The sequence below is a fragment of the Aegilops tauschii genome, chromosome 7 (genome assembly GCF_002575655.3).
Source record: "Aegilops tauschii subsp. strangulata cultivar AL8/78 chromosome 7, Aet v6.0, whole genome shotgun sequence".
Classification (NCBI taxonomy): Eukaryota; Viridiplantae; Streptophyta; class Magnoliopsida; order Poales; family Poaceae; genus Aegilops; species Aegilops tauschii.
Window position 1 is genome coordinate 575310119 of NC_053041.3, and position 14315 is coordinate 575324433.

At 47.7% G+C, this 14315-nt stretch overlaps 1 protein-coding gene across 1 annotated transcript; it reads right to left on the reverse strand.

Moving 5' to 3' along the window:
• Positions 1-9779: 9779 nt before the first annotated feature.
• On the reverse strand, positions 9780-13701 carry LOC120969612 (uncharacterized). Its single transcript, XM_040396845.3, has 10 exons — positions 12488-13701; positions 12155-12373; positions 11936-12072; positions 11582-11851; positions 11352-11500; positions 10852-10916; positions 10667-10735; positions 10408-10584; positions 10188-10324; positions 9780-10113 (listed from the first exon to the last, which is right to left on the reverse strand). Exons 1-10 carry the CDS (start codon positions 12516-12518, stop codon positions 10024-10026), a joined length of 1344 nt encoding a protein of 447 aa, XP_040252779.1. The 5' UTR covers positions 12519-13701; the 3' UTR covers positions 9780-10023.
• Between the last annotated feature and the right edge of the window lie 614 nt (positions 13702-14315).

The window sequence follows — 14315 nt, forward strand, 5'->3', positions numbered from 1 at the left end:
TAAAATGGTTATTATTGTATTTCCTTGTTCATGATAATTGTCTGTTGTTCATGCTATAATTGTATTAACTGGAAACCGTAATACATGTGTGAATACATAGACCACAACATGTCCCTAGTAAGCCTCTAGTTGACTAGCTCGTTGATCAATAGATGGTTATGGTTTCCTGACCATGGACATTGGATGTCATTGATAACGGGATCACATCATTAGGAGAATGATGTGATGGACAAGACCCAATCCTAAGCATAGCACAAGATCGTGTAGTTCGTTTGCTAGAGCTTTTCTAATGCCAAGTATCATTTCCTTAGACCATGAGATTGTGCAACTCCCGGATACCGTAGGAATGCTTTGGGTGTACCAAACGTCACAATGTAACTGGGTGGCTATAAAGGTGCACTACAGGTATCTCCGAAAGTGTCTGTTGGGTTGGCACGAATCGAGACTAGGATTTGTCACTCCGTATGACGGAGAGGTATCTCTGGGCCCACTCGGTAATGCATCATCATAATGAGCTCAATGTGACTAAGGAGTTAGCCACGGGATCATGCGTTACGGTACGAGTAAAGTGACTTGTCGGTAACGAGATTGAACAAGGTATTGGGATACCGACGATCGAATCTCGGGCAAGTAACGTACCGATTGACAAAGGGAATTGTATACGGGATTGATTGAATCCTCGACATCGTGGTTCATCCGATGAGATCAACATGGAACATGTGGGAGCCAACATGGGTATCCAGATCCCGCTGTTGGTTATTGACCGGAGAGTCGTCTCGGTCATGTTTGCATGTCTCCCGAACCCGTAGGGTCTACACACTTAAGGTTCGGTGACGCTAGAGTTGTAGAGATATTAGTATGCGGTTAACCGAAAGTTGTTCAGAGTCCCGGATGAGATCCCGGACGTCACGAGGAGTTCCGGAATGGTCCGGAGGTAAATATTTATATATGGGAAGTCCTATTTTGGCCACCGGAAAATGTTCGGGATTTTTCGGTATTGTACCGGGAAGGTTCTAGAAGGTTTCGAAGTGGGGCCCACCTGCATGGGGGGACCCACATGAACGTGGGTAGTGGGGGCAAGGCCCCACACCCCTGGTCAAGGCGCACCAAGATCCCACCTTAGAAGGAATAAGATCATATCCTGAAGGGATAAGATCAAGATCCCTAAAAAAGGGGGATAACAATCGGTGGGGAAGGGAAATGATGGGATTTCTTTCCCCCACCTTTGCCAACGCCCCAATGGCCTTGGAGGGCAAGAAACCAGCCCCCTCCACCCCTATATATAGTGGGAAGGCGCATGGGAGCAGCACCGCAAGCCCTGGCGCCTCCCTCCCTCCCGTGACACCTCTTCCTCCCCGCTTGCGCTTGGCGAAGCCTTGCCGGGATCCCGCTACTTCCACCACCACGCCGTCGTGCTGCTGGATCTCCATCAACTTCTCCTCCCCCGTTGCTGGATCAAGAAGGAGGAGACGTCCCCGCTCCGTACGTGCGTTGAACGCGGAGGTGCCGTCCGTTCGGCGCTAGGATCATCGGTGATTTGGATCACGACGAGTACGACTCCATCAACCCCGTTCTCTTGAACGCTTCCGCTCGCGATCTACAAGGGTATGTAGATGCACTCCTCCCCTCTCGTTGCTAGCATCTCCTAGATTGATCTTGATGACACGTAGGAAAATTTTGAATTTCTGCTACGTTCCTCAACAGAAAAGCCCCAGTAACACTGCGATGATGCAGCTCGCCATTGATAATTATCATTACCTTAGACCGCCGGGTTATCTGTCTGGCCAAAGTTTCATCCTCAGGCAAGTCTTCCCGGGTCATGTAAGCCAAGTATGGCACTGTCCAATCTGGGATAATGTGAAGAGCCGCCACCAACTGTGCTTCTGGGTCAGGAACAGCCAAGTCTTCCTCTGTAGGCAACTTGACAGAAGGGTTATGCAGAATATCCAAGAAAGTATTAGGTGGCACCGGCTTACGCTGAGAGCCCAGCCGGCTTAAGGCATCAGCCGCCTCGTTCTTTCTGCGGTCAATGTGCTCCACTTGATAACCCTGAAAATGCCCGGTGATGGCATCAACTTCACGGTGATAAGCCGCCATGAGGGGGTCCTTGGAATCCCACTTGCCTGATACCTGTTGAGCCACCAAATCTGAGTCGCCAAAGCATCTCACCCGGCTTAAGCTCATCTCCTTAGCCATCCGAAGACCATGGAGCAAGGCCTCATACTCAGCTGCATTGTTAGTACAGGGGAACATCAACCGTAGCACATAACGAAATTTGTCACCTCAAGGGGAAGCTAAAACGACTCCAGCCCCCGAGCCCTCCAACTGCCTGGACCCGTCGAAGTGAATAGTCCAGTATGTGTTATCTGGCCTCTCCTCAGGCATCTGTAGTTCTGTCCAGTCGTTGATGAAGTCTACCAATGCTTGAGATTTGATAGCAGTGCGTGGCACATACTTTAAATCATGAGGCCCAAGTTCAATGGCCCACTTAGCAACTCTTCCGGTGGCTTCTCTGTTTTGGATGATATCTCCTAAAGGAGCAGAACTAACCACAATGATGGGGTGGCCCTGGAAGTAATGCTTAAGCTTCCGGCTTGCCATGAACACCCCATAAACAAGCTTCTGCCAATGTGGATACCGTTGCTTGGACTCAATGAGTACTTCGCTGACATAGTAAACCGGCCGCTGAACCGGATGTTCCTTACCCGCCTCCTTGCGCTCCACCACGACGGCCACACTGACAGCTCGTGTGTTAGCGGCTACATACAACAATAAGGGATCCTTATTGACAGGAGCGGCAAGGACTGGCGGCTCAGCTAACTGTCTTATCAAATCCTCAAAAGCAGCATTAGCAGCATCACTCCAGACAAAGTCATCTGTTTTCTTCATCATCTGATACAGTGGCATGGCCTTTTCGCTCAACCGGCTTATAAATCGACTCAAAGCAGCGATGCGACCCGCCAGACGCTGGACGTCATTGATGCACGCCGGCTTAGCCAGAGAGGTGATTGCCTTGATCTTCTCCGGGTTAGCTTCAATGCCTCTGTGAGAAACCAGAAAACCCAAGAGCTTGCGTGCAGGAACACCAAAAACACACTTGGCCGGGTTAAGCATCATCTTGTAGACCCGGAGATTATCAAAGGTCTCTCTCAGATCATCTATCAAGGTCTCCTTCTCTCTGGATTTGACCACAATATCATCCACATAGGCATGAACGTTGCGCCCAATCTGATCATGAAGACAATTCTGCACGCAACGCTGGTAAGTCGCCTGTGCACTCTTGAGCCCAAAAGGCATAGACACATAACAGAAAGCTCCAAAGGGAGTAATGAACGCCGTCTTCTCTTGGTCCTTAACAGCCATTTTGATCTGATGGTAACCAGAGTACGCATCCAAAAAACTCAAACACTCACAACCCGCCGTAGCATCAATAATTTGATCAATACGGGGGAGAGCAAAAGGATCAGCCGGACAAGCCTTGTTTAAATCCGTATAATCCACACACATACGCCAGGTGCCGTTCTTTTTTAGTACGAGCACCGGGTTAGCTAACCATTCTGGATGAAATACTTCCACAATGAACCCGGCCGCCAAGAGCCGAGCTACTTCCTCACCAATGGCCTTCCGCCTCTCCTCATTAAACCGACAGAGGAATTGCCTGACTGGCTTAAATTATGGATCAATATTAAGAGTGTGCTCAGCGAGCTCTCTCGGTACACCCGGCATGTCAGAAGGTTTCCATGCAAACATGTCCCGGTTCTCACGGATGAACTCGATGAGCGCGCCTTCCTATTTAGGATCCAGATTGGCGCTGATGCTGAACTGCTTAGATGAGTCACCTGGAACAAAGTCAACAAGCTTAGTCTCATCGGCCGACCTAAATTTCATTACCAGCTCATGCTCCGTGGTTGGCTTTTTCAGAGACGTCATATCTGCCGGGTCAACATTATCCTTATAAAACTTCAACTCCTCTGTCGCACAAACAGATTCAGCGTAAGCAGCGTCACCTTCCTCGCATTCCAAAGCTACTTTTCGGCTGCCATGAACCGTAATGGTCCCGTTGTGACCCGGCATCTTGAGCTGCAAATATACATAACACGGCCGTGCCATGAACTTGGCGTAAGCCGGCTGCCCAAATAGAGCATGGTACGGGCTTATGATCTTGACCACCTCAAAGGTCAGTTTTTCCGCCCTGGAGTTGTACTCATCTCCAAAGGCTACTTCCAGCTCGATCTTACCAACTGGATGCGCCGACTTACCAGGCACCACGCCGTGGAAAACAGTATTGGACTGGCTGAGGTTTTTATCGATTAATCCCATACGACGGAAGGTCTCATAATAGAGGATGTTGATGCTGCTGCCCCTGTCCATGAGCACCTTAGTGAATTTATACCCACCAACCTGAGGAGCCACCACCAAAGCCAGGTGACCCGGATTATCAACCCGGGGAGGGTGATCCTCCCTACTCCATACAATAGGTTGCTCAGACCATCGCAAGTAACGTGGAACCGCCGGCTCAACAGCGTTCACAGCCCTTTTATGAAGCTTCTGGTCTCGCTTGCACAAACTGGTAGTAAACACATGATACTGTCCACTGTTGAGCTGCTTTGGATTGGTCTAATATCCCCCCTGCTGCTGCTGATTACCCTGGCCAGATTGCTGGTTGAACCCTCCTTGATTACTTTGAAAATTCTGAAAATTGGAATTTGAACCGCCGCCCGGACCATGAAAGCCGCCGCCGCCTGAGCCGCCGCCCTGCCCATTGTTGCCATTGAAAGTGTTGGAATTTTTTAAAGCTTTCATGATTGCACAGTCTTTCCATAGATGAGTGGCTAGCTTCTCCCTAGAACCGTGCCTTGGACATGGCTCATTCAACAATTGCTCAAGCGTCGGGCCTGATCCGGCGGATCAGGGAGGTGGTCTCCCCTTACGTCGGTGGTTGTTACCTTGCGCATTGGTGTTGGCCACAAATTCCATACTGCCATCAGCCTTACGTTTATTACTTCCCTGGTTCACCGGGTTATGCTGAGGGCCCTTGCCGTTGCCGTTCTTCTTTCCCTTCCCTGTCTTTTCCTCATCAGACGCGGGATCCTTGGTACTATCAAAGTCGGCGTACTTGACCAGAGCCGCCATCAGCGTACCCATATCGTTGCAATCGCGCTTGAGCCACCCAAGCTTCATCTTTAGAGGCGCAAAACGACAATTTTGCTCCAACATCAAGACCGCAGAGCCGGCATCCCTCTTATCAGACGAATGTATTATCTCTTTGACCCGGCGTACCCAATGGGTTGTAGACTCGCCTTCTTGCTGTTTGCAGTTAGTCAAATCCACAATCGACATTGATTGCCTACATGTATCTTTGAAGTTTTGGATGAACCGGGCTTTTAGCTCTGCCCATGACCCGATGGAATTGGGCGGCAGTCCCTTCAACCAAGTGCGGGCAGTCCCGTCCAACATCATGGTGAAGTATTTGGCCATTGCCGCTTCGCTGACCTCCAACAACTCCATAGCCATCTCGTAGCTCTCAACCCATGCTCCGGGCTGTAAATCAGCCGTGTAATTAGGTACCTTCCTAGGTCCTTTGAAATCCTTGGGCAGATGTTCGTTACGGAGAGCCGGCACCAGGCAAGGGACGCCTCCGGCTCTTGTAGCCATGCCTGCCTCAATAGAAGCTGTCGGGTAAACCAGAAAAGGCTGGTAAGCCGTCATCTGAGCCGCCTGCTCAGCTTCCTGACGCGCTCTGTCTTGATCTACCGCATTAAAGGCTCCATTATGTGCCGGGCCATGCCCCCCAGGAAAGTCATGGCGCAGGATGTTGCTTGAGCCGGTCGCCGACGCCATGTGTCTGCTATAACTCGGACTCCGGTTTTGACGAATTGCCTGTCGAGGGGTCGAATGAATCCTGTCCCGGCTATATAAATATGCCTCCTGCTGCGCCAAAGCCGTCTGAAGAAGTTCTCTGACCCTGCGGGTTTCGACCGCCGTTGGGGAGTCACCCTCAACCGGAAGAGCCGCCAGTCGCGCTGCTGCAGCGATCATGTTTTCCAACGGGTTAGAATAATGACCCGGTGGTGTTGGCACATATGGAGGCGGTGCAGTATTCACACCGGGAGGCCCCATCAATGGTGGCTGAACCAGCGTTCCCACCCCGGGTGCCGTGATCTGATTTATCTCTGGCGGGTTGCTAGGCCCTGCACCGGGTGTGTTGAAGAGGTTGCGAGGATCATAAACCTGTAGGAGCCGAGATTGAGCCTTCTGATACCTCCTTCTCATGACCTCATTGGATGCGTTCTGATCCATCGTGAGCCGGAAAGATTGCGCCTGAATAAACTGAGCCTGGGATCCAGAGCCGCCCGCTTTGCAGCCATCCTAACTCCTTCCGCTGCCAGGTCTTCCTTGGCCTGCGCTATGTCCAGTTTTAGTTGTGCCACTTCTGCATCATGTTGAGCTTGATCCGCCGGGACGACCGTGGCAGTTAACAGGGCCGTCAACTTATCTGTGAGATCCATTAGCACCTGAGCCGGCGAGTGCACAGGGCCTCCTGCCCCAGCGGCGGGGTTTTGGACAGGTTGTGTGCCGGCGAGTGCACAGGGCCTCCTGCCCCAGCGGCGGCTCAAAGGGGTCCGGAATACTGTCGCCATCGGAACAACCCCTGAGCCTGCCATCTTGAAGTTGATATAACGAGTTGGTCTCATCTGTGGACGACTCGCCGTCAGAGCGGGCGGCCGTCTCATCGCCAGATCCAGATCCTTCAGAGAGTCCTCCATGGACGCATCCCACGAAAGCACGCTTCAAGGCAGGCAGAGTCCGGGCGGGTCTCGCACACTGAGCTGTCTCGACGAGATCAGTGCAGAGGTCCGGCTCGCCAATCTTGCCAATGAAAACGTGGATTCCGCCGAAGGGGACCCGGTACCCGTACTCGATTGAGCCGGCGTCGGGGGCCCAGCCTGCGTCGTCGATGTAGAGCTTGCCGCGACGACTCTTGGTCATCCGGCCCACAGCGTATCCCTTGATCCCTTCGAAGCTGCCCTTCAAGAACTCAAATCCACCGTGCACTGGCCCCACGGTGGGCGCCAACTGTCGTGGAATTGTCATGGTAGATGTCCTCGTGCAAGGACTTAGTCGTGGAGCCATCGCAATTAGGAAGCTTAAAGGGGTTAAACGGGACAAAGGACACGAGGATTATACTGGTTCGGCCCCTTACGGTGAAGGTAAAAGCCTACTCCAGTTGAGGTGGAATTACTTAGGGTTTCGATGACCAGGGAGCTAAACCGCTATGCCTGGCTATCGATCTGATCTTACTTGTCCTGAACCGTTGCTGGGTCGTCCCTTTATATAGAGAGGTTAACGCCCAGCGGCTCTCAGAGTCCCGGCCGGCTTATAACAGTGTCCGGCTCGGACTCTTAACTATTCCTGCCTTACACTACAAGTCATGCCTTAACGGCGGTTTCTCACTACGGGCCTTAAGCCGCCTCTAGGCCTTAAGCCCATTACTGGTCGGCCGTCCTCAAGCTTGATATTGGGCTTCATGGGATGATCGTCATGACATCACCCGGCCCCTCCTGGGCGGGTGACTCCAGTAGTTATATCCCCAACATCTTCTGTGCCTTTTTGGCTCATGGTCAGTAAGGGACTTTTGTTCTATGCATTTAGCAGATTCATGCCATGCCTTGTTTTGCTATGTTAAGTTCCTGTAGCATGTTGATTGCTTGCTCTGAACATTGCTACCTGATGCTGTTTCAGCCATGTTCAGTATTTTCTCCAAGTCTATTAAGCTGATATCTTTTGCACTTTTGCCATGCTTGTTTGAGTCTGTTATTGTGTGATCTAGCCGTAGGTCAGTGTTCATCTTTTGTCAAGCATCTCCTGTAGATTACTGCCATATGCTTTGTTGCTATGTTGGAGTGCTGTAGCATAGTTACTTGATGTATTCTAAGTGCTATCATGTTGTTAATCGCAGAATCGTGTCATTCTTGTTTTGCTTGCCATTTGCAAACCGTGCATCCGTTTCCGGTGATCTTTATATCGTTTTCGACCGAAATCGTCTCATCTTTCCAGTGGCATACTTGGTTTGCCAAGTTACTGCCTTGTTCATCTTTTTTCTTCCGGAGCACGCATACGCATCGCATATCATATCTCGCATATCATGCATGTATTGCATCATGTTGCTTGTGCATTTCCCGTGATTGATTGTGGTTCCATTGCTTGTGTTCTTGCTGTGGGTAGAGCCGGGAGACGAGTTCGTGAACGAGGAACCTGTTGAGTACGCTTACGAGGATCAAGCTTTCGACAACTCTGAGAACCTTGCAGGCAAGATGACCATACCCTCGAAATCACTTCTATCTTTGCTTTGCTAGTTGTTCGTTCTATTGCTATGCTGCGCTACCTACCACTTGCTATATCATGCCTCCCATATTGCCATGTCAAGCCTCTAACCATCCTTTCCTAGCAAACCGTTGTTTGGCTAAGTTACTGCTTTTGCTCAGCCCTTCTTATAGCGTTGCTAGTTGCAGGTGAAGTTGAAGTTGGTTCCATGTTGGAACATGGATATTTTGGAATATCACAATATCTCTTATTTAATTAATGCATCTATATATTTGGTAAAGGGTGGAAGGCTCAACCTTATGCCTGGTGTTTTGTTCCACTCTTGCCGCCCTAGTTTCCGTCATACCGGTATTATGTTCCTTGAGTTTGTGTTCCTTACGCGGTTGGGTGATTTATGGGACCCCCTTGACAGTTCGCCTTGAATAAAACTCCTCCAGCAAGGCCCAACCTTGGTTTTACCATTTGCCACCTAAGCCTTTTTCCCTCGGGTTTTCGCAAGCCCGAGGGTCATCTTTATTTAAACCCCCGGGCCAGTGCTCCTCTGAGTATTGGTCCAACCTGTCAGTCGCCGGTGGCCACCAGGGCAACTCTGGGCTCGCCTATCGGAAGCTTGGACAATTCGGTGTGCCCTGAGAACGAGATATGTGCAGCTCCTATCGGGATTTGTCGGCACATTCGGGCGGCTTTGCTGGTCTTGTTTTACCATTGTCGAAATGTCTTGTAAACCGGGATCCCGAGACTGATCGGGTCTTCCCGGGAGAAGGTTTATCCTTCGTTGACCGTGAGAGCTTATAATGGGCTAAGTTGGGACACCCCTGCAGGGTATTATCTTTCGAAAGTCATGCCCGCGGTTATGAGGCAGATGAGAATTTGTTAATGTCCGGTTGTAGAGAACTTGTCACTTGACTTAATTAAAATACATCAACCGTGTGTGTAGCCGTGATGATCTCTTTTCGGCGGAGTCCGGGAAGTGAACACGGTTTGAGTTATGCATGAACGTAAGTAGTTTCAGGATCACTTCTTGATCATGTCTAGCTCGTGACCGTTGCGTTGCTTCTCTTCTCGCTCTCTTTTGCGTATGTTAGCCACCATATATGCTTAGTGCCTGCTGCAGCTCCACCTCATTACACCATCCTTTCCTATAAGCTTAAATAGTCTTGATCTCGCGGGTGTGAGATTGCTGAGTCCTCGTGACTCACAGATTCTACCAAAACAGTTGCAGGTGCCGACGAGACCAGTGCAGATGACGCAACCAAGCTCAAGTGGGAGTTCGACGAGGAACGTGGTCGTTACTATGTTCCGTTTCCTGATGATTAGTAGTGAAGCCCAGTTGGGACGATCGGGGATCTAGCATTTGGGGTTATCTTATTTTCATTTGGATTTGACCGTAGTCGGTTCATGTGTGGATTTTGGATGAGGTATGAATTAATTTATGTATTGTGTGAAGTGGCGATTGTAAGCCAACTCTCGTTATCCCATTCTTGTTCATTACATGGGATTGTGTAAAGATGACCCTTCTTGCGACAATACCTACAATGCGGTTATGCCTCTAAGTCGTGCCTCGACACGTGGGAGATATAGCCGCGTCGTGGGCGTTACACCTTCATTAGCTTCACGTCCTATAGCTACTACTGACTTTTCTGGTGACCGTTGCACTGTATTGGAAATATCTTCTGGATGAATACAACGAAAACTCTTCTAAACGCTGACAATAGCGATGTTATAGTTTAAGTTGTAAAATTCCAATCTCCCATTGGCACGTTGTTTCGGCGGGAGAAACACCTCAATCTGCAATGGTAAAGTGAGCTCAACTAACCATTATATAACTTGAAATACCACGAGAAATTATTAGGAGCACCAACCCTCAAATCATTATCAATGTTGTCTACATTACGACGACTTCTAACCAAACTGGCCGAAGTCAGAATGACTGAGCGTGTGCCTCTGCTTCCAGGCCACTTTATAAACAAGCCTGTGCACGAAAAATACCTCGAGTATCCTGCACATCATAGTTTCAATCATTTGTTACTGAAGAACAAGTGTTATCATTGAAAATTAATGAGCATATAACTCTTAAATCACCATCAAATGAAGAAAGTGAGACGACACGCCGGGATATATCATAAACAACTTTTTTTCGAAGTGATTTCCAGACACAAAACTCCGCAGAACGACGGGACATTACATCGGAAGGATACCCTTTCCAAGCACGCAATTCACCAAATTGCTCTTCAAAATGATCAAGCAGTTCACTGTTGACTAGGTAAAGAAACAAAATCAGGAGTTAGCTATAAAGAAGTGCGCTACGGAGAAGTCAGCAAGAGCGAAAGCAATCACTTACATTCGAGCACAAGTGGTGGTGGCATGGGATAGCCTTGGGATTTTAACCGGTTAATAGATTTCCTAAATCCTGATGGAATAAGTTGGTCACTATTAGTGCTCAAATGATATGTATAATGACTTTCACATAATATTCTGCCAGATCAATTGGTAACATTTAGAATGTTGACTTGCAATTATTCACACCTGAAGGGACTATGGTAGATACACCTGAAGGCAATGAATATGCGCGGATGTCAAATTCTTCAGGACTGCAATAGAACACAGTAAGGTTTGTTATGATAAATAAACAATATAACACGCAAGAATTAGAGACAGCAAAAACAGCGGTCACACCAACACATGGACCAAATCTTACAGAGGGAATCGTGCTTATAAACATTCAGCAAAAGACATGAGAGGATCAAACATATTCAGATGTCAGAAATCTGAGTTGCACTGCCCATCCTGTACAGTACAGACCAAAAGAACTGTTTACACTCTTCATTTTAGAGAAGCATATTAGCTCCAACATTAAGAAAGAGAACTAAATTAGCGACAGCAGATGTGGTCTCACGCATATATTAGCAAGGTCCAATGCAGTTAATATAATAAAAAATGGCACAAGATAGGGTTTTTTGAACATACATAAATAAACTAACTGGGGAAGATACATCTCACATATACTAGAAGTGTAGAAGACATACTCGAGTATCTGAAAATGCTTCAAGCGTTGATAAAGCAGCCCCCGTGATATGAAAAAGGAGTATACCGTGTTCGCCTCAGACTCCTTATTGTCAAGGTTCATGCCAAGAAATCTTCCATCATCTGATATTAGTGGCCCTCCTAGTGCAGCCTGAAACAGAAGTAAAGTTGTAGGGTTTATAAAATAAATACGGCACATTTACTTTGTTGCACACAGTGACACATTATATACCTCTGTGATATGCTGTCCATCATCAGAAATCCACCTGCTGGGATGTTCCATACAGATAGACCCACGCATGGCCATCAAACTGGCTGACGTGAAACTACGCCCTGCAGCTAGTATACGTGAACCAGGGGAGGTAGGTACTGCTTGTGCCTGAAGATCCAGTTCTACGGAACGAACATTTGGGAGGCCCGCCGTCGTGACAATAGCAATATCTCGATCATACAGTCCCAAAAACCCTTCTGTCATTGCATTTCTAGGAAGGCGTACATCAATCTGTCGATGACGAAAACAATACATCAGCTTGAATTAACAAACAGAGCACAATGGTGAACACAATGATTAAATACGAGTAACAACCCTCAAGTTATCATCTTTGTTCATGTTCTCATTATATGCGGTAACCAAACGCGCCGAAGTCGCAAATCTTGTCAGCTGAAATTGAGTTGACCCGTATGATACACATATGCCCGAGCATGCGAATAACATCTTATCTCCTGCACAAGAACATGATTCAAGTTATCACAAGTTAGTACAAATTAAATAGATACAAAATGGAAAATTCATAAGTACAGTCACCATCAAACAAAGCAATCGAGATGACAATGGAAGACAGATCTCTGGTTATATTGGCACAGGTTAGATAGTACTCTTGACAATGCCCAACTAAATAACCAAACTGTTTCTCTTCAAAGGTACTGGCTGACCCATCTCGATGAGGAAGTCTACCAAACTGTTCCTCCTCAAGAGCACATCGTTTCTCCTCAGCAGCAGCGTACGCCCCCTGAACCGCATGAACTACAATTATGAACGAACATGATTCAGCGGAACTGTGAGTATTCTATTAGAGCAGTATATACCTGTGCACGAAAAAAAAAAGGAAAAACACAAAATTCAGAACCAATGACTGACGTTTTAACATTGCTTTCATGCCTTTGCTCATCCTACAATTAGTGGCTTTTGGGACATGACTCCCACTTGAAGCCAATGATGACTCACGTCCGTTTCTTCTGTTTATGGCTCTCTCCTCCCTCTCCAAACTTGCGCTTGCAGTCCTGCAGCAGCAGAAAGTAAATCCAAAATGCTTAATTACTAGAGTAAATCAAGGCCTCCTACAAGGTTTGATCATAAAAACGCAAATTCATCATAATGCCGCAACATTAACTGGAAGCAAAAAAAAATCGACTTAACAGGCAGGGTGCTCTGCCAATTTTTACCAAGATAGGAGAAAAGCAAAAGATTTCAATAGTACAAGATATTCACAAAAGGTAGAACATAGAAGAGTTCTACTGGTTCTCTCCTTTAAGACATTCCAAATTAAGGATGTAAAGCTTGCTGAATATTTTATCGTCTTACACATGTTAAGATGATGGGTATGCTTGTTTCACCAGTCCTCAATCATACAAGCAGTGACAAATACTGATAATACAATTTCTGAAAGAAAAAAAATACTGATAGGCAGTGACAATACTGACAGAACAGTTTATATGTGCGCGGGTGCTGAAAATCAGTACAAAATATGACCCTAGCTAGTGTTGTGAGCATAACCATCGCATATGAGATTGTAAAATGCTCCAATTTAATGAAACCCTGGTGTTGTATTGGAAATCAGGAAGTGTTGGAACTGGAAACGTGAGCAGGTGATGAGAAAAATAGAGGCTTACATCAAGCAGCTCGGGGAGGAGGGGATTTGGGGATCTAGGGTTGAGGGCGAATCGCGCACGGATATAAACAGGGTTGCCTCACCGGATAGGAGATCTGGTTGGGTCGGTATCCTCAACCTTAACTCGGGACTGAGTCGGGACATGAAAAGCGCGCGGCACACGATCTGGAGTCGGGCACCCGCACCGCGAACCTAGCGAAGATTATGCCGTCGTCAAGATTCAGTGCATGGGTGGCTTGGCTTCCATGCTGCACATCTCGATCGATCATGACACGCTGTTTGAGCCTTGCAGGAGAAGGAGAGTGGTGGTTGTATGGCGCCATTTCAGATCAGGTTGTTCATGGCCTCAAGCTGGAGCTTGTGGATCCTGATGGGAACTTTGTTGGAATGAACAGCTATCCTAGTTACCAGAAAATGACTCCTTTCATACAAAGGGTTCTGATCCATAAACAGATGGTCAAGAAGGGGATAGTCAGGATGGGGATTAAGCAGCACAGGTTTGATGCAGGTGCTATGTATAAGCCAAGGATATACAAGTGTGCTTATTAATTTCCTTGAATATTTATTCGACGGTGAGATACAGTCTCAACTCCCTAAAGTCGTCGCTTCACACTCTCCAAAGTGTTGTGTCACTAGCTTCATTCCAAGGAGAGTCGGAGATGCAACGTTTTTCGCTTGCACGGGGTTTGTTATAAAGTGCAATGCGTCCTCTTCCTGCAACAATTGTCATTTTAGTAAGTTTGGTTAGAGCTTCTGGTGATGTTCACAAGATTAATCCTAACTTGAGGATTGAAGTGTGCCTTCGAGTATGGGGATATTGAAAACGTGCAATTTACAGTACAACATGGAATGGGTGTAATAGCTGGGCTGTAATGATGTGTAACCAGTAACGGAACGTGCTGAATTCATCCTGTCATTTGAGTGGATCGTTGAGGATTTGGGCTGCCCTGTCATGCCAAGGGTTGTGAGGGCGATCAGGCCAAGGATTCCTTCGGCTCGTGAGCCTTGAAATCATATTCTGCTGTCAAAACAGAGGCGCTTTGGGCTTGTATGCCGGGCTCGGCAATGGTTAAAATT